Source organism: Triturus cristatus, chromosome 2_1 (genome assembly GCF_964204655.1).
Source record: "Triturus cristatus chromosome 2_1, aTriCri1.1, whole genome shotgun sequence".
Classification (NCBI taxonomy): Eukaryota; Metazoa; Chordata; class Amphibia; order Caudata; family Salamandridae; genus Triturus; species Triturus cristatus.
In genome coordinates this window covers 759,160,134-759,180,988 of record NC_140581.1, presented here as the reverse complement: position 1 = coordinate 759,180,988, position 20,855 = coordinate 759,160,134, and the positions used below count along the sequence as shown (strand labels likewise).

The 20,855-nt window shown below is 45.2% G+C and overlaps 1 protein-coding gene and 1 pseudogene across 6 annotated transcripts in view; both read right to left on the bottom strand.

The window, feature by feature from the left end:
* Positions 1-8,281: 8,281 nt before the first annotated feature.
* On the bottom strand, positions 8,282-9,042 carry LOC146865826 (complement C1q-like protein 2; annotated as a pseudogene).
* A 6,952-nt stretch (positions 9,043-15,994) lies between these two features.
* Positions 15,995-20,855, bottom strand: part of GRAMD2B (GRAM domain containing 2B) — a 482,135-nt gene continuing 477,274 nt past the window's right edge. For all 6 annotated transcript variants that reach the window (XM_085632688.1, XM_085632692.1, XM_085632689.1 and 3 more), the window contains one exon: positions 15,995-18,362. In XM_085632688.1, the coding sequence (XP_085488814.1) occupies positions 18,321-18,362 (42 nt within the window). In that variant the 3' untranslated portion in view covers positions 15,995-18,320. The remainder of the gene's footprint in view (positions 18,363-20,855) is intronic.

Below are 20,855 nucleotides of genomic sequence, written 5' to 3'. Positions count from 1 at the left end.
TGCACATTTGCTAAAAACCTTTAACACTAGTACTTGAATAATTAACTAGAAAAACTTATCACAGAAATTCTGTCAATAAAAACAACACTGCTATGTTCGATACACTTGGAAAAACAAATCAGGGATTCTGTGAGGATCTAGCAATTAGCAGTAGGAAAACTGTATATAAACATGGCAAAATGATAGGAACAGACAAGTATTTAGGAGCAAGGGGGCATAGATACAAACAGTAAAGTATGCAGAGCCAATACAAATTTTATTTTACATACTTTTATTTAGATTTTCCAGTGTTGTATAGATTAACACCATCTCAAGTCATTCCCATTTCACAGTAAGCGTATTGTTTCAATGAGGCTTTTGAATGCTACTGAACATCAAGCAATCATCTGTTGTGTCACATTCAGACTACGATTCAAGTTTCTAATACAGTGTGTACATTCATGATGAGTGCAGATCCAGCCTAAACAGAACATCTAAGTAGGCAAAACATTGTTGTCTTGTGCCCCATAGGTATTCCCAGAAGGGTCTCCAAATATCCCTTGGCCTGGATATATATATGTAACAGCTCTGCCGTTACATTTAGTAGTGTCCCTCAGCCAATCATCTATTTCGGAACCTGTGTCCCCCTCCAATGCATGTCAATTTTAGGTTTAGCCAACAGAAATTGCTAAGAAGCCTCTCCCGACACTAGGGATTTGTTTTACATAGCCCAATAAAGCAGTTAAGGGTTTTAGCGTCTATTTGAGAGCCTACCATTTTGCAGCAGAAGAAAATATGATAAATATAATACATAAGGACACGAGCAGAACCATTTTTTTCAAAGGTTATTGTAAAGGATAATATTTGTTAAATAGAGACTGAGATGTAGACTATCAAACTTTAAGATTACAAATGTGTACACTGCAAGCTATTCTTTGAGTTGTGAAACCTAAACTTGTTCAATGTAGGAGAAAGCCTAATGCAGTTCAGTTCCTGGAAAGATTCCTTTGGAAAAGGTGGATTCATTAGTGTTGTGAGGTATAATTTGACATTGCACAACCCAGAAGAATGTACCAAGAGGTCCGAAATAGCAGTCAAATATTTGAGATAAGAAATTTACATAGAGCAATGAACATAAATCTCATATCACACTTTGAGCCATGGAAGGTATGGTTTCTATTTCACCCACATTGTTTTTTTTTTTTTTTTTTTTTTTTTTGAAAAACCTTTATTGACATTTCGATCATTGACAAGTATGGGCCTACAACCCCCCAGGGCCGGCCGCTAAGCAAGCAGAGCAATAAGGTCAAATATAAGCACATGCGGCACCTCGGTAGCAAAATCTTCATACTAAGATAGTTCGGCCCGGGAGCCGCGCAGGTAGGACACCAGGAGAAAAGGGGTTTTTCATTTTATAATGAAACAAAACAGTAGGATCAGGTGCCAAACAATTTCCCAACAGCGATAAAGGGCAGGCCGCATGATAGACGTTAGCAATAAACAGCAATCAATTGAATCCATGGCGCACACACAGGAAATGATGGGGAAGAATATCAAAAACAGTTGCGCCTGCAGGCCCCCATACCTAACGCCCAGAGAACCCCCGGAAACTGTGGCACACACGGAGAGGCAACGGTTCACAGCAAAAGAGGCGTACCACGCTGATCCCAGAAAAGAAACAAAAAAGAAACGGAGAAGAAAAAGGAGGCCATGGAAAAAGAGAGGAAGACTGAGAAAGAAAAGAGTCCCCCCCACCCTGCACCTCTGCAAATGAGTATGGCCCCTCCCCCCAGCAGCGTGCCTGTCGCCCTGGAACTAGACCCGAAATATAGAAGAAGCAGGGAAAAAGGAATAAGAAAGAACCCCACCAGGCGGGGGGGTGGAGAAAATATAATAGACTGGAGGAGGGCCTTCAGAACATACCCCCGGCTTCTCCCTCCCGCACCGTAAGGTATCCCAGCAGCAAACAATAAGTAGCACCAAATCGACCATAACAAAAGGGGGAATGGGGAGCATTGCGCACAGAATATGCTAGTAGCTATGTCCTGGGAGTACACAACCATGAGTCCGCCCGTCTACCAGATGACCACCCCGAGGGATCAGCCTCATCCCTGACCACTCCTGGCGATGCTGCCCATGCCTACCCCTCGACCCAGCGCCATGTCCGATGTTCCAAGGTGAAGGGATGTCCCAAAACAACCGGGAAGCGACGCACACAGGTGGGGTGGAGGTCTCAGAACGCCAACACAGTCCGCATCTCGGAGGGACGTCTTTCCCAGTGCTGCCCCAGGATCTGTACTGCACACAAGGTCCGGGAAGGCTGAATCATCCAAAGTAGACAGACATTGCTGGTAAAGTCCCTGGGTCACCGGAGGTCGTACACGGGACGGGGCCACCACCTTCCACTCGGAACCACTACCTCCGGAACAGATCAAACCCTCAGTCAGCCGATCATACGGTAGCATACTGTCCGGGGTGTCCGGCTGCGCACTAATCGCAGGGATGGCCGCGACATTATCCTCCTGTGTGCAGTGTAGGAAGTCCCTGTGCAACTGTGGACTAGCATGCCGCCATTGTCCCAACGCTGATGCCACACCGTCGATCTTACTCCCCAAGACCTCGATGCCACGAGCCAAGGAGAAATGAAGGGCACCAAGGGCCTCAAGGAGGTCGCCGTACCCCAGCACTGCTCCCCGCGGTCGCTCTGCCACACTCCCAAAAGTCACACACTCCCAATCCTGCTGCGACCCGGTGGATAGGATAGTAGGCTGCATCGCAACAAGATGGCCGCCGGGGGAGGCCCGGCTCGTATGGGGGCCGGGACCCAGGGACAAGCACCTCGGGGTCCACGTCGCCGGAGACAGGGGTCCGGGGGCAGGTACAAATTCAGCCGTTGCGTGGACTCGGGCAACAGTCGTCTCCACCAAGGACCAGCGGCCGCGAAAATCCGGGAGCAGTCTGCAAGGATCAGGGCGAGCTAGGGGCGGTGTCCGGGCAGCTCACCGTCAAAGGCAGGGGCAAACACCGAAGAGTCTGAGAACTGCACCCCCGGGCATGCCCTCGATCCACTACGCTTCAGCAACGGAAGCGGCCGTGGCGAAATGCAGGCCGGGGGCAGCACCGCTCTGGTGGACCGACTCCACCCAGTCACCACAGGCCGTTGTTGTTAAACTGCCACCCGGCCAAGGCGTCCACTCGAGGTCCCGGCTCCGGGGCCGCACGGGCCGCAAAGTTCATCCGCAAATTTCTCAGGCGGTACAATAGCCAGAAACCCCGGAGTCACACGATCGGTTGCCACTCTCCTTCACAAACACGATCCCATGGCGCAAGCTGAGGATCCAGTACAGGATATCCGTGCGGGATGCGGAGGTTCACGGAGCCGGGAATCTACGCAGCCGTCTCGGTCGCCATCTTGGCTCCTCCTCACCCACATTGTTACACTGTAAATGAAGTGGAAAGAGTTTACATATAGCATGGACTACATGTAAGGAGCAAATAATGTGACTATTGTGTCGGAAAAGTCCCTCGCATTGTGATGGACGTGCCCCCCTGCCCTGAATGTCCCAGCAACAATGGTATCTGGATCCCTGGTGCAGATTTTTGTTGTAATGGGCGAACATGGACCATGCATATGAGCCATGACATAGGCCTGTCTCAGATTGTGGTCTTGTTGGACCAGGAGGGGCACCCAAAGAGCTACCATCCAATTGATGAAAGGCTACTGCACAAGTAGCATGAGTACAGTGGTGGCAGCATACCGTGTAGTGATCAGTAGGAGTAACAGGCCTTTTTTCCCCTGTGTCACTAGAGTGAAGCCTACAGGCTCACTCATGTAAAATTCCTCTGCCCTGTACTTAACCCACCCTTGGCCTCAATCAGTTAGTATGCAGTACTGTGCAGCGCATGTGGTGGCAGTTGTGTTCTATGTTTGTGTGCCCGTGAATGGTACCATACACAGAAGGCCCTGGGTTCCATTATTGGAGACCCAGGGCTGAATGGAGGCGCATATGGAGGAATCCCCCAGACAGATTTGTGGATTGCTGCATACCTGAGAGCTGGATAAGACACACTGGAGGAAGGAGAGCCAGGCTCTTCAGTACACTTCAAAAGGTGCTCTTTGAATCACGAAGAGGTCAATGGAAAGGGGCCTGGGCACATCTCTGTAAGAAGATGGAGTTGATAACAGAATGAAGAGTAGGGCTGGGGGGGTTGTATGATAGAAGCATGCATGGTTAAACCAAGCGTGCCTCTACCACACAGGCCAAACCACGAATGCATCTTAACCATGCATTCCTTTACCACGTAATTTTGTGGTATAGGCATGAATGGGTCAGGGGTATGTGTGGCTAAGGTTACCAATACCCTGAAACCCTCCACCCAAAACCCACCCCCGCACTGCTCCTAAAACCCGGCCCCTTTACTAACACTACCCCAACCACCCCACCACCCACGCGGACTCTGCCCATTACCCACCTAAAACCTTACCCCTTTACTTACACTACCCAATCCCTCCTCGTGCTGTCCCTTAAACTACCCCAACCCCTTCCACTGCCCTGAAACCTACCTCAGACCCACTCACCTCACTGCAGCATCTTCCTGCTTCCGTTTGGCCAGCAGCAAGCCAGTGCACTGCCTTAACCACGCATATGCGTAGTTAAGGCATATGCATGGTTAAGGCAAGCATGGTTGCGCCAGCGTAGTCGGAACGCATGTGGTTAAGACCACATTGTCCCGACTTTTCCCTGGGCCGCGGCCATGGGCTTACCTTTTTTGAAGGCCTTCTTACTCTGGATGGCATCCTGGTCTAAACCTCTAGTCTCTCCCATGACCTGTGTTGTGAGGCTATCAGAATTGGAGTAGCTCCTGCTGTGACAGACTGCTTTCTGGAGGAAGGGCAGAGGAGTGGGCACTTCAAAAGGAAGCAGATCCGCATCACAAACTTCAAGAGGGTCAGACCCTACATCACATTGGGGGTCTGGAAAAGGACTATAAGAAGGGGGGCTGGAGGCACCCTACATTACCATCTGTCAAGGAACCAATCCGGCTGTATGTCAAGGAGGAGAAGCTCTGCAAGACTTCTACCTGTGACTAGGACTAGTGGTCAAGGTCTGCCAGTCTCCAAGCTGGGTCAGGGACATCAAAGACCTCTTCCCCTGGAGCCTGGATCACCCTTGCCTGCCTGCTTACCGGGGCCAGTGTGACCTGTGAGGAAGAGGAGAGCGCTTGAAGCAAACGAGGTCCAGTGGAGGGATACTGCAGAGTGGATCCACTTAGTGAGGTGTGAGGAGACAACTGCTGCGCCAATCGGGTCATTGCCTATGTACAGATTTCAGTTAGTGACCCTTATGCAAAGGGGGGCACCATGACGTCAGCTGTGGGTGCAAGACTGCTGTGCTGTTCAGGCTGTAACCCGAGAGTGGAGTGAAGTAGACTATCCTGTATGCCAGAGGTGGCTGGCGTGAATATTGCAAGACTGCCATGCCGATCAGGCAGTAGCCGTTGTGTGAAGTCCATAACCCTGTATGCCAAAGGGGGCTACCCTGACGAGGCAGTTACTACTGAGCCCATGGGGCCATCAACCATGACCCTGAATGCCAAAGGGGGGCACTGTGAAGAACAGGGGACACTGCCTGGTTCCGTCGTCGAAAGGAGAGGATGCCATGGTGACCGGTGCATGCCCGAACCTTGACTGAGGATTGGATCCCGAGTGAGTTTCCAACAACCTGTGGAAATGATCAGAGGAACTTACCATCTCACCAGAAAAAGCGGATGCCCAGCCGCTGACCCTGCATAGCAGCTACTGCCATGGACTGTCTGCAGCCACTGCAGCCCACCACAACGTCTGAGTGAAACGTCCCCAGAGACTCCGGTAGTGCAACTCCTGCATAAACAGGTAAGACTGATTGTGTGGCTGAGAGGCCTGAAGGGAACTTGTTTTGCCACATAGCCCTTCAGGAGTTGGAATAACTGACAGAGTGGGACTCCTGATACCCAAACTACTAGTGCGGCTTAACATGAATGTCATCTATAGTGAATGGGGAGTTACCACTACCGTTAGTGGAGCAGCGTAATTTAGACTCCACCCTTACACGTCAAAGAGATGCAAATTATACACATGCACCTGCCTTTATATTCACAGTGTGCCTAAAACTTTATTAAAACATGTGAAACATTTAAACGCATTACTGAAATGTATGCACTATAGAATTTATAGATTTATATACATGTGCACTAATGTTCAGTTTAAACAGGAGTCATTAATTAAAGAGAGGTGGGACTGGGAGCAAGATAAAGGTCCAGTACCCATGCTCCAAAATTAAAATAATATGTATAATCAATGTGGGTACTTGTTCACTAGTAAAAAGAGCTAGAAAGAAGAGAAGTAGTAAATGGTTGGAATCTATGGTTCTGGGGGTAAATCTTCCTAATTTGGAAGTGTTGCCTTCACACACACATGCTTCATCATCTGGACTTTTGCTCCTCGTGGGGACAGCACAGCAATGCCCCACAAGCCCCGCGAGAGGGCTCTTTGTCGGAGATTTTTTGTGTGTCAGCCGTGATGGTGTATGTGGGTGTGCAGAGCTCAATACTTGGGGTGCAGAGTAATCACGAACCACTGACTCACTGTCAGTGAAATTGCTCTCCCTCCCTCGCAGCTCCACCATTACGTGAGGCCTTCCCCGGAGCCCCTGCACTTTAGAGTGTTAGTGTTCGAGGCCCTCCTCCACCCGCAGGTTTTACCTGCACTTCATCCCTGATGGTCCAGTGGACCGGTCTCCTATCTCTCGCTCCGCTTTTTCTCTCAGTTTTACTCGTTTTTCCCTCATTTCAATCTCCCCCTTTCACTCTCCTTCTGTGTCTTTCCTCCACTTTTCTTGCTCTTTTTCTGCCCTATTCCACTCTTTCCTCTTTTTTTCGGCCCTTGTCCGCTGGTTTTTTCCCTGAAGCTGCTGCCCACAAGGCCCCTTCCCCCCTGCACAACCAGCCCATTCCAGTTCCCCTCCCCGCTCCCAGCTGTCCAGCCCTCCCCGACCCCTACTTAATGGTGGCCGCTGGTCAGCCGCGCCGCTGGCGCCCACAAGAACACAACCAAACCCAAGACCCTGCAATGCATCCTCCTCAACATCCGATCCCTCCACAAACACACCACCGAAATGTGGGACCTCCTCGACAGCACCACCTCGGACGTAGCATTCTTCACTGAAACCTGGACCAAACCACCCCGGGACCGGACATCGCCATCACCATTCCCCAAGGATACAAGATCTCCAGGAAGGACCGCCCCACCCGCCCGGAGGAATCGCCATCGTTCACAACTCCACCCTCCTCCTGAGCACACTGCCCGATGAGCCCACAGACCTGATGGAACACCTTCACTTCAAGATATTGGCCAGCCCTACCACCACCCTCCGAGGAACCCCCATCTACCGACCCCCTGGACCCCGCGGACCTTTCACCAACTCCATCACGGACATCATCTCCCCACATGCCATTGCATCCACCAACTTCACTGTGCTGGAAGACCTCAACTTCCACCTCGACAACCAACTGGACCCCAACACCACATCCCTCATGGACAACCTCCACAACATTGGACTCCACCAGATTGTGACTGAACCCACCCACTCAGCAGGACACACCCTCGACCCCCTCTTCACAACAGGAATCTCCATCACCTTCAGCCACACCATCGAACTCCCATGGACTGATCGATGCGTCCACTTCACCTTCAGAACACCCACCATCCACAGACACCAGGACCTGCTCCCACGAAGCAACCTTTGTGTGAATGGATGTAAATCCATTCAGTAGTTGCTGTGTTATTAAAAGAAATTCAAATTTGTATATACAAGGACACGGATCCTCAGAGGATCCGACAGTCCCAGTACTGAAAAGCGATTGGCTACCAACACTTCAACCAGGAAGTGTTGTCAACCATCTTGGGATTCTGCTTCAGCCGAGTCCCACTAAAAACATTTTTTAAAAAGGGGGCAGGGTAGTAATACCCTGGCCACCTATGCCTCTTTGGGGGGCAAGGACGAAAAACCCTTTTTTACAATTTTGCTGCGAATGCACGACCGGGTCGCGAATCCGCTGTAAAACTAAAAAAAAAAAAAAAAAAAAAGCACAGGTTCCCGCGCTTGTTTTTATTATAGCACCCAGGTAGGGCAAGTCCTGGGGGCATATTTTAAAAAATAGGAGGGGGTGGCGCGCACAGGTCCCTCCTCCTAGAGCTTATGAAAGCCATCACCTCCTTGGGGCAAATATATATAAATTAATGTGGGGGCCCGTGCGATCCCCCTCAGCCCTGGGGACCGCCACCTCCACGGGGCACTTGAAAATATATATGCGGGAGGGCCAACCGCGCCCCACCGACTGCCACCTGCCTGGGGCAAACCCCCACTATTTGACTCACACACTTCAAGGTGTTCGCTTCCCGAGCTCTACCATTGCACACTCCTGCTCCAGCCTCGGAGCCCTCGCTCACCTGCCCATCCTTGCTAAGGTCTGCCCACATGCTGGCATGCTGTTACTGCCTCTCATCAGGAAATGGTAGATGAAAAAAACTTGCCCGTTGACTGGTCGTAGTGTTTGCCCACGTTGGTGACCACATCTTCAACCTTCAGCACTTTGTAGCCATCATGTGGACTATTTAGCCCCACGTAGAAGGCGATTCTGGGTCCCCTGAAACCAGTGATCACAGTCCCCCCCTCCCCCCCCCCTTCCCAGTGATGAAGTTCGTTGCCCCGGCCATTTTTGGGAAGCCCGTTGCCCCAACCAGTTTTGGGAAGCCCGGTTTGCCCGGTACCCCCTTTCTTCTGGGGAACCCCTCAGCCCTGGGGTCCCAGGTTTCCGTCCTGCCCGCTCTCCCTTGGGTACTTGTATGAAAGGCAGAGGGGGCAAGGCACTCAGGTCCTGGAGTGCCTCTACGGCCATGCTGCTGGGTTGCTTGTCGCTGTAGTGGTCGTAGATCATGCAGCAGGTACCCATAATTTCATAGTGAGCAGAAGCCTTGGGGAACTGGATGAGGAACAGGATGGCAACAAACAGCAGCTGTACCATGATGATGCAGAGGACAGCAACGACTAGGCACTTTCCCTGGTAGATCCAGGAAACTAGGGCCACCAAGTCCTCTTTGCTGTGCGAAGTAATGATAACCGCCTCCAAGTAATGCCCCCAAGACAGAAGTAGGAGGCCGCTGAGCCACAGGAAGCCAGGCAGCCTCCGATGCTGCTAACGCCCAGTAACTTTGCCGTGACCACAGGAGAGTGGGTAATACAGGTAATGAGCTGTACGTGGGGTTCTGTCCAAAGAAAGTGTTGCTCCACAGGACACCGGAGAAAAGCCTGTGGCAGGAGGGAGACCGCACTGTAATGTGTGTGGGGGTGGGGGGGGGGGGGGGGGGGGAGACAGGGTTGGGCAGTGGGGTTCTTGTATAGTTCACCGGTTGTGTTCATTATACAAATGTATATGTGTATAAATGTGCTGCACAGATGGACACATACTTGACCAATGTAGTTCAAGCAATTTGATTAATCTGTTTAAAAAGATGTTCAATAAAAAGATTTTCTTTAAACAAAACAAAAGAAACAGCCTCAGCCTGCCACTCTGCTTCAAAGAGAGGGGTAGGCGGCGATTCATGGTGACAGCATTGGTCTGAGCCCAATTTTGTGCCCACTAATGGGACGCACCTGCGAGGCAGTGGGAAGATAGCGAGAAGGGGCAGAGGGCAAAGAGAGGACAGGAACAAAGATGGGGCAGGGAAGGGGGGTAAGTGACAGCTGTGAGAGTGAGTGAGGCTGGCAGGAAACTGAAAGAGGGGGAGGCAGCTGGTAGAAAGAGGGACAAAGGGATGGGCATAAATAAACAAAGTGAAAAGAAGTATTTTCAAAGAGGAGGGGGTCAAACGAGGTGGGAAGATTCTTAAGAGTGGTATTGGAGATAGAGATGGGGGGAAAAAAGAAACTAGAGCAACGAAGGGATATACTGGAGAGACTGCCAGACAGGTGGAAAAATATGATGTGAGAAATGGCAGATACAGTCTGAAAAGATAGATAGGCAACGAGAATGTATCAGAAGAGATTTCCACTAAAAGACCAATAGAAATCAATTTGTTGAGCAATAAACTGAAATCCAAATGGAATTTCCAAATTATTGAATTACATTATAATTTCCACAGACATACCACTTATAACATTGAGATAGAAATGGAGATGAGGTATTTGATTGTTTCAAACATAGTGTCTATTAGCATCACTTGTTAGTTAAGTAAAGCATGGACCGTACAATTTGATATACATATGTAGATAGACAGACAGGCGGGGAGATAGAAAACAGACTGACAGTTCTGCAGGTACACAGATGGACGGAAAATCAGAGTATGCTCGTGAAAAGGATGAGGGGCTGTGTATTGTTTGTGTACGCTGTATTTCACTTTGTGTTGGTATATAAAAACTCCTTTTTTCATAAAAGCAAGCATTTGACTGGACAATCATTGCAGCAACTGAACGTAATTTGAGTGGGGAGCCTGTATTCACCACCCCCGCATCCATCTGTCTCCCTTCACACCCCTGAGAAACTTCGGACTGCTCGACCCGCGCTACCATGGACAGTCAAGTGCTGAAGGGTTAGTTGGCCCAGTTGTCAGGACCCATAGTAGGTTGTGACCCAGGCCATCAGAGAAAGGAAGAACCACCCCGATGGTTGGGCCCAGTAGCACCTACCTGGCCACTTGGCCGTCTGAAAGGACATTCCGACACGGACAGATGTTTAACTGATACCACCAGTAAAAAGTGATAACGTCGCTGGAAATGATCAACAGAATTGTCGGGTGGCAGAAACTGGATAGCCTGCGGGTAGTGAGGAGTTAGAAATAAGTTTAAGTCTTAGCATGTGTGAGGAATAATATACTGAAAACAGTGTGAGGGATAACCCAAAAGAGCAGAGTTGTGTTGATGTGCATTTTTTGTAAATGGGACGAATCATATGGTAGATTCTCAAACGCTGCTAATGTAGTTACCAACTGAGTTGTAGCTACAATTCATTGTGACGTGTAGAATTTCTAATGCTGGAATCATTCTTGGACAGATGGGGCAATCTAAAATATTGAAGTGTGCAACAATTATAAACAGTATAGAATAGGAACAAGAACAATGCAAGTAATGGCTTCGTATTAAAAATGCACACAAAAAATCCAGGTGAAGGTTTGTCAGTGGCAAAGAGTAAAATAAAAAGCCCCAGTGGAGAGCCAATGTGGTTTGAATACAAAAGATTGTTGAACTCTTTACTAACTCTTAAACGGAGGTTGGGAAGTTTAGAATGTCAGTCAATTTGCAGGCAAAAAGGTGATAGTGCTCGATGTGGTTTTCAATGGTGCATTGGCTTTCAAAGATAGTAGTTTGCGTTGGTGAATGCTGATGGCTACAGAGGAGATACCAGTATGCCTGGGGCAGTCTTTGCAAGCAAACAGAAGATAGACAAGGAGACAAAGGAGTCACAAGGACATGAAAGGAAGGTGTTGATGAAAATGGGAGAAACGAATGAGAACTTGTGAAAGAAGAGTCACTCTGGAAAAAAATCACTGTCAAGGGGTAAACAAAGTGTTGCTGGTTTATTTCACTTTCAAGATGCAGCTCTCCGGTTGCAAAATTTCCAAAGGAACATCAGAATTTGCAATGTAAATAATAAGTATGGCTTATGATGGTCAGGGCTCGTTTTCTTTCTTCTTGCTTTGAAGGATGTCTTGCTATTTCTTTTTCTTTCCTTAAAAGGGGGCAAACATATATGCAGGCGAGTGTAAAGTAGGATGGGTTAGAACCACAGCAAATCATGGAATTTTAAATGTCACTGTGCTGCCCTTGACATTCCTTAGTGTTTAAATGATCTGCCAATGTGAACCTTGCAGTGTGGCTCGGGAGATCCTGCAAGTTATCAACCAACGAAGAGCATCATGTACATTCCATACTTCATATGATTGCTTTACAGATGAAAATGATTCCATTTCTATTGTACGCAACTCCTGCCATGAACAAGAAAGTCATTTTTGATCACGAAAAATGTTTTATGAAATGTGTACGCACCATACTCAATTTACGACAGGCTACTCCACATTGTATTATACGGTTGGAATTTGGCCTAAAATCTCTGGAAATGCTGCATAAGATCTGTTGTGTTAAATACATTATCGATTGTGCTAAGGCCGATTCATGGACATTGAAACATCTAATACTGGAGGAACTCTGGAGTAAAAAAGTAAGAGATCTGCAACTTTCTACTATAATGATGGAAATAGACACTTATGAACTGCCTGATATACAGGAGATGGGACGAATGACCAGGGATGTGCGGAAAAAACTAATATGTAAAACTTTAAAGTTAACACAGTGGAATTCAGATAGTCTACAAGCCGGGAAATATAAACACACGGACTTAATTGACACATATACCTTGCAAGCTCAAGAATACTTGGGATGGAATTTGACCAGCTACTTTAAATGGAAATACCCAAGATTCAGACAATTTTATATTCCGATAGAGGAGTTTGAAGGGACTTGGAATAAGGCTCTTAAAGACACTCAGGGATGTCGGCTTTGTGGAATCAGCAAGGAAACTCTTGAACATTTAATATGCATTTGCCTGAGACTGTTGCCAACACGGAGGTTATATTTATGCCCCATATTTAATAATGCCAAAATAAGAACTACAGAGGCTATACATTACTGTTTTAGACTCACAGGGGAAAGAGCAATCAGAAGGATGGTTCCGTTTTGATAGAACATGCTTATAAAACATTACACGACTAGATGGTTTTTATCGGATCTGTATTTAGATGTAAAAATAGGTATCACGACCTATGTATATCTTTTTTATGATATTACGCAATGAAAATGTGATTATTTTTTTATCCATTTTTGATGCCTGCTTATTCTCCATTATAATCAAATGATTAATGCAATAAAGTATTTTTACTACTACATATGACTGCCCAACAAATAAAGCCAGGAGAGGCATACAATACAGAATCAAGTAGTTATGTTATAGATAATTAGGCAAAGCCCACCGCCTTAAAGTGTGATACATGTTACATTTAAAAAATAACACCAAACCTAAAAGATCTCACATAGCAATTCAAGAGCAGATTAAGATCTTGCCCCAAACTTCGTGCCTTCTTACCTCCAAAGGTTGCAGGATTTTTGCTTTTGTTGGCTTTAGACTCTGTGCACTTTACTACTGCTAACCAGTAATAAAGTGCTTGAACTCATGCCCCTAAACATGGTTTGAAAGGCACATACCCAATTGGAATATTTAATCTACTTCTAAATCCCGTGTAGAGTGGTATACCATATACCCCGGCCTGTAAATTAAATGCTACCAGTGGGCCTGCAGCACTTATTACGCAACCCGCCTAAGTAGCCCTTAAAACCTGTCCCAGGCCTGCCATTGCAGTCTGAATACATTGTCACATGGTCGTGTCGACTTAGCATTCAAACCCCTTGCCAAGCCTTAAACACCCCTTTTATTAAGTTATATATCTCCTAGTAGTGAAATTCTCAAATTGTTTTTTCCCTACTGTGAGGCCAACCACTCCCATAGGATAATATTGGGGATTCCAGAAGCTTCTCCTGCCTTCCAAAAGAAGGGCACACATGTATAAAAATAGGACCTTCAGGCCAATAACTCCGTTCACTACGGGACCTTTGTAAGTACTCTCAGACGATTTCTGCTGTGCACTCAGCCAGACTGCTACTGTATCTGGAAGAATTGCTTTGTTGCCTGAAGCCTGCCTTGAACCCTCAGACCAGCCCTGGATCCTCACCTGCACCTAAGACTACCAGAAGTGACTCCAAGGGATAGTGTGCTGCCCTCCTGTTCAGAGCCACAGGGATATACCAGGCTCCTACCATCTTGAACCCATACTTAGACCTAGCCTGAGCCCTGAACCTCCAAGAGATGTCCCACCAGGTCTGGACTCTTGGTTGCAGTGCGAAATGTGTCCAGATAGCCAATTTCTAAATAGGAGGACTTAGGACACAATTTGGCCATAAAGTGCTCTGAGAACCAGGAGGAGACCGGATCCATCCAACTTGCCTATCCGCCTCAGGTGAATCGCTGGTCGGATTAACTTCGCAGCTTCTCCCACTAAGTTCTCCACAGCAGCAAATCTATTTCAGTGGTGCTTCGCCAAAGTGGTATCCAACCTCGTGGAAGTGGCTTCGGCTACAGCCCTCTTCTTCGTCCCGCTGGAGTTTTTGGACATCCCTTTCGGCAACTAAGTCCAAACATAGAACCCTTCACAGCAGCTGTAACTCCTTCGACACCTCCTGAAGCCTTGCCCTGCTGAACTGGAGCTTCTCAGACATTCATTTTTCTCAAGAATTTCCTCTAAGTCCGAAGGAAAGCGCTGACTGGGCCCAATTCACTTCCAGTAACCGAACCATACTCCATCGCGGTCAGCCTGAACGTTCGAGTTTGACCAGGACTCGCGTGACTACATGTACGTGGTTGGCACTTTTAGTTATTAATTACTTTGGTTCTAATGATTGGATGTTTGTCGTTCTCAAGTTAAATAATTGATTAAAATGTACTCTATTTTTCTAAATTGGTTTGGTATTTTTCTTGTGTTTTCACTTAATTACGGTTTGTGTACTGCATCAATACTTTACAAATTGCCTCTAAGTTAAGCCTGACTGCTTTTTGTGCCAAGCTACCCAGGGTTAAGCACCGGTTCTTTTAGAGACTTTTTGTGTTTTACCCCACAAAGGATTGTGGCTGTTGCTTGACCAGGGCCCACACCCAGTTAACCGACAAACCAATTTTTCACAGGGGATATTTAAAAAGTTAATAGTTTGAACATAAATGTCACCACACTCCTCAAATCTCTTTTGATTTCTATTCTAAAACGTAATTACTATTAACTCACAATTAATTATGTGTAGGCATTATTTAAACACCGCTTTGGAAATGTTAATCATGCAATTCTGCATCTTAACTTTTCAATTGATGGTAAATCTACATTTTGAAAGTGTCTATCGCTGTTCACCTTACTTGCTCCATTCGTGTTAAATGATAACATTTAATGTATGCAAAGGCGACTCCTCCTCATTTAATGTTCTATACTAGATCGCTTGATAGGAGTTATCCACCCAAGCCTCATTGCTAGCTGGGCATGTCCTCTTCAACATATAAACAACCTCCAGAGTGAAATATCACTGTGATAGCGGAACACAGACTTGGTTTTTTGGCTTTCAGAGCCATGCTTAGAGAAGAGCTGCTTCTTGATTAACGGTGGTGACGCATACAACAGGCAGCCAGAGAATGAAGTTGCATCCATTAGAGCAGTCGCACACTTGCCTGACTAGAGACACACAGCAGCGGTAACAATATTGCATACTTGCCAGACTTCGTTTTTTTGGTGGGACTTGTTCTGCTGATGGGATAGTTTCCTGGCCTTTGCATGTCCTTACCCAGTTTTAAGTTTTGCCGAAGTCCATCAAAGCAATATATGTAGGGCATTCAGAAGGAAGTTTAGCCAGTCTTCACCAGTAAGGCACAAAGGCGCATCTCAGAGAGCCTAGTGAAGCGCTTGTCACCAGTGATGAAGGTGCCTCTACAAAGTTATGGTTAAAAATGCAGTTCTTACTATTTGATGTGCAGTAAGCATATAACTATCCACAAGCTCCCTCCAACAGCATCAACCGCCTTCTTTGGAACGTTACCTCTACTCAGTTCCATGTTGTGGAACTAGAATTCTTTCACCATTCTACCCTCACTTACAATAGATACATAATCATTCATTGAAATGAAAAAAAAAAAATGTTGGTACATAAAATAACTATCTGCATAGCCACACCTTCCTAGAACATATTTAAGTGTAGATTTTTAACCCCTGCTTTAATACAAAAAATAAACCAACTAAAAAACTATAAAAGTAGCGGTCCTTTTATACAAATATAATAAACCAGTTGTTCAATGCTAACAGGAGTAATCTGAACAAGAAGAAAGATTGGAGCACAACTCTTTCAATTATCATTTTATTTTCTAACAAAATATCATACATTTCATAGAAATGGGTAAAATGCATAAAAGTTCTTCATTCAGTTACAGTGGAAAAGACCAAAACACCATAACACCCTTTTACATACATTTGCTAATTGCACTTGTTCAAGAGGTAGTTAAAAGCACATGTTCATAACTCAAGTTTTAACCAGGTTTCTAACATGTTTATTCGATCTTGAAGAAAGGATATGTAATATTTTGGCTTCATTCAATATTTCCAGACCTGTGACTTTCCATTTTGAAATTATAAATATATAGTAATATGGATCATTTGTATATGCATCTAGGACACTATGGCTCACTTGTAGTCGTTTACAACGCATAGAAAAAGAAGCAAAGCATCCTTAGTTCAGGCAGTTATGTGTTTTTAGCCAGATTTACCACATCAACAAATGCCTCCCACCAAATTTCCTGCATCACATACTTTAAAATCCAGACATTTACAAGCAATTAAAAAAAAGATTGCATCAGCAAGGTTTATAATGTAATCATGTTCTTGAGGTCACATACAAGCATGGCATCTACTATCAATGTGCAGGTATGCTGTTTTATTTTGTTCAACGGGCGAAATTCTCAACCAGAGGATGTAATCTAAAGTCAATAAATGGAAAAGGTCCAGTTTGGAGTAATGTTTAAGATTGCAAAACAAGACGGCCTTTAGCCATGTTAAATTTGAGGACAACTAAAATACTTTGGTACTTTTATCCAGAAAGGAATTGACCTGAAAAACTAAACGTACCAAGTTGTCAGCCATCACAGTTCATGAATTTGAAAGATAGTTAAGTAACAGAGGAGCGAAATCTTAAGAAGCTCACATCCAAACTGCTAGCAAGATTTTTAGTAACTAGCCAGCAAATGAAACTGAAAATTTCAATTATCTAGAGTGGCTTCCTTATTTTGGTGGATTTGCTTACATTAAATTGACCGAAAGGCAAAGGAGTCAATTCAAGTGTAATACTAAGCATTCGCACATTAGTAGTAATAACCGGAAAGCACTTGATCAGGACCGTTCTGGTGGAAAAATATTAAGACAATTGGGTTAGAGGCTTGCTGTGCAATTAGTGAGTAAAACCTAGCCAAATGACTAATCAAAGGGATCTGTAATGGAACTAAGGACCAAAGCCATTCTAGGAGAAACAGAATTCGTATTCCAATTTCTTTTTACTTTGGTAAACTTTAGATCGAAATACATTCCTCTCAAAAATCACAGCAAGTTTCCTTGGCAATATTCAGAGATCATACAAATGATTCGTGGACTAAGAAAAATTAATGTAGTAACACACATTTATACTCGGACCACATATATAAAAATGAATTATTTATAAGGGTGCACCAGTGGTAAAAGGTCACCATTAGGATCAACTAAAGAAGGAAGTTCTAACAATGACAGACACAAAAATCACATGTAAAACAAGGACGTGTGCTCAAATTCTAAATATGCATTGGGCTCAATAAACAAATATTTTTATGTTTCAATTATTTTTCTCAAACACTACTTTCTCACTCAATGGAAGAAGTTGTTACCCTACAATATCAATGTTTAGGTCTGGATTATTACTGTGTGGTAAACTAAATTCTATGTTTATATGTGCACTGCTGTGTTTCAGAGTACAATGGTATCAAATAAGTGGTGAAAGCAGACGCATAAATAAATTACATTATAAGTGACACCAGATCAGCGTGGGGTCTCTTTAAAAAGATAACACTTCAAATAGCTTTGGTTGGTAATGTTAATCAACTTTGTTTAACCCCTTGAGTGCCCATGACGAGATGGTCTCGTCATGGGCCGCGGTTGCGCTGTGCCCATGACGAGACTATCTCGTCATGAGCCCCGCCCGCTAATGAAACGCCCGGCACAGGGCGTGGAAAGGGCGGGGCACTCAAGGGGTTAAATCCCTTTGCCTTTATAAAATGCGTAAGGCATGGAATTCCTCACTAAATGAAGGCAACATAGTAAGGTGCATGGGTTAAAGAGGTTTTACAAAACACTACTAAGACATCAAGATTCTCCAGCAAAAACATGTTTGTCATTGCTAAGCAAAGTGCTTCTTTTCATAGCTTCTAAGAGTCCATAGGAAAATGGAAATCTACCATCCCGTAAAAATATATACATAATTATATTTCATATTATTGCACAATAAAGACCGATGCTCCCAAGATCAAAGGCCTAACAATCTATACACATGTAACTTTAGGTCCACTGTGATGGTAACCCCACTCTGACCAGCAGAGTGCATTGGGATTATGGGTAGGGGTAGAGGGCATGTCTACCGAACCAAGCATCTTCACACCATATCTTCAAGAAGTCTCTGCAGATTCTTCTGGATCTGAAAGGGCAGATATGCTCAAATTAGAAATTCAAAAGAACAAGATTACGATTAGAACAATAAAATCATGGAAAAGTGACACGCATTAACTATGTGTCAAGTACAACACAATTTCACCACTGCGACAAAATCATAAATCAGAGTATAAATCCGAAGTAAATAACTAGCCCAAACTGGCCATTTGACTACCATTAAAAGCTGTATTTCCTATATATATTTGCATTATATAAACATAATATTCAGGTTTGAGAACATCTTTCAGGTTTGCCAAAACCGATTATCATTTTTCTTTTTCCATGATGGTGTCCATTGATTTTCACCTGAACCATAAACACAATATTAAAAGTCTTGAATCGTTTACAATCTTCTATTGTGCTTAAATAAAACAGGCCAGCACGTCAAATAAGGTAATAGTCATCCGCATTTGTCAGGTAGGCAGCACAGCCAGAAATAGTGCTATGAATGAGAAATTGTTTTAATATCATTCCTCGCAGATACAGTGAGGTAAGGAAGGGACCTCAAGAAAAGAGATTCAAACTTACAGCAAACACTTGTTCGGGTGATGCATTTGGGTTCATATGAAGACTGCATTAGAGACTTGTGGAATGACTATATCCAAAGAATTACTATAGTTGAGCATTTCGCCAAAGCAGCGCTGTGGAAGGGCATACAGGTGTTGAGTCCCACTTCATAGACATGCCTTGCGAGCAGCTAGTCGGCTGCTTTCCTGTTGAAGCTCCTCTCCCATTTACTGCCCAACTTCCTGTCTCCTACCATTCCTGGAAGTTCATCTTCAAGGCAGGAGCTACACCGTTAACCACTCCAGAGTACTGATGTTCTTGGGAGACATTACATTATAGAGTAAAGAAGCGGACCACCCCCCCCAATAGTAAATAATTTATCTCTGGGACATGGGGAACAAAGTCTTGAATCCGACTCCGGAATCCAATGCAGAGGCAAAGTGGACTGGCCATTCTGAATAAAGTGTAAGCTAGCCCTAAACAAGGGAGGGCACCAGATACAAGTCCTTCCGGAAAGAGCTTAGTTTATTTTCGAGGAATAAAATCGGAAGTTCCAATATGAATTTTCCTTCAGCTTGTATGCCTCATCCATTTAGCTTGCTAGGCCAGCCCAATACCAAATAAATGGATCCGCAATGATGCAACCAGGGTAGTGGCCATATATTAGTCGGCCCTTAAAAGAGTTTATGGAACTTCAGACTAACGTTTTCAAGCATGAACGTCACACATCGCAGTAAAAGACTCTGGTGTTCCAATTGAAATTAAGTATGAATGATTCCGTTTCTTTTCTTTAACCCCTTCAGCGCTGCGGGAATTCCCCCGCGGTGCTGAAGGGTTCGAGCGCGGGCGGGGCCATGACGGAACGGTTCCGTCATGAGCACAGCGCAACCGATGCTCATGACGGAACCGTTCCGTCATGGGCATGGAAGGGGTTAAAAAAAAAAAAAAAAAAATAAATAAATAAAAAGCACGTTTTGCTTCTTCCAAGTCAATAAACACACACAGACATATTACTAAACATTATTTAGTTTAGCAGCCAATGTGCAACGATTAATGTAAAAATTAAAAAATCTAAATGGCACACATTTATAATGTGCGGGCTGCACTAAGTAGCCATAGTTATTAGAATAGGCCTCAGAAAACCGAACTCGACATTGCTGTAATATACACACCACATTTTAGGACATGACCCTAATGCAACATGCTTTGAAATATTTTTCACAACTGCAGAATATTCTGGTTAAGCATAATTTATTAATTTACAAGGCAACAGTTCATTAGCTAGGCTTCCTATTTTTTTTACTTTCACATAATGTTTAATGGAATAACTGTACACTTTAGACAATAATTCTTGTTCGTTTTAAATCAAATGCACTACCTAACCGTGGCATTGAAAGTTAATTTTCCTGGAGGCAAGATGGCGTCTGAGTGAGATCGCTTTCACTCACCTCTGCTCCGATCCTCGCTGTGCTCTTACCCGAGTAGGATGGAATGAAGGGTATGCAAACCGGCATGAAAGCAATTGGAGGATGTTCCAGAGGCGAAGAGCTCCATGGTAGTGTTGAACCGAAGGAACGGTGAAGTAATGAGAGTGATAGAAAGTATCCGAAGGGCCCGATGGTTCCGAACGCTTGACGGAGCGCAGAGACAGGGGGAGCATCGATACAAGCCAGCCTGCTGTACGCGCTGGGAATCACTTGCTCAGCTGCTTCTGACATTTTCCAGAGGGAGAATCTGTGCTGGCTGCCGGCTGGGGTTGCCCAGCAACGAGGACGCTAGGAGAAGCCAAGGAGATCACAGCACGGAGGCAATGGCAGCGCGAGGATGTCGAGGTAAGACTCTCTCGAATGCGCTGTCTACTACTCGAAAGGAAAGTGACTTAAAAACTGATACAGACCTAAGGAAAACTGAAATACGCTCTGGTAAGGGGGGTACACTGGATAAAAACAAAGATAAAACTGAGGTTACCAAA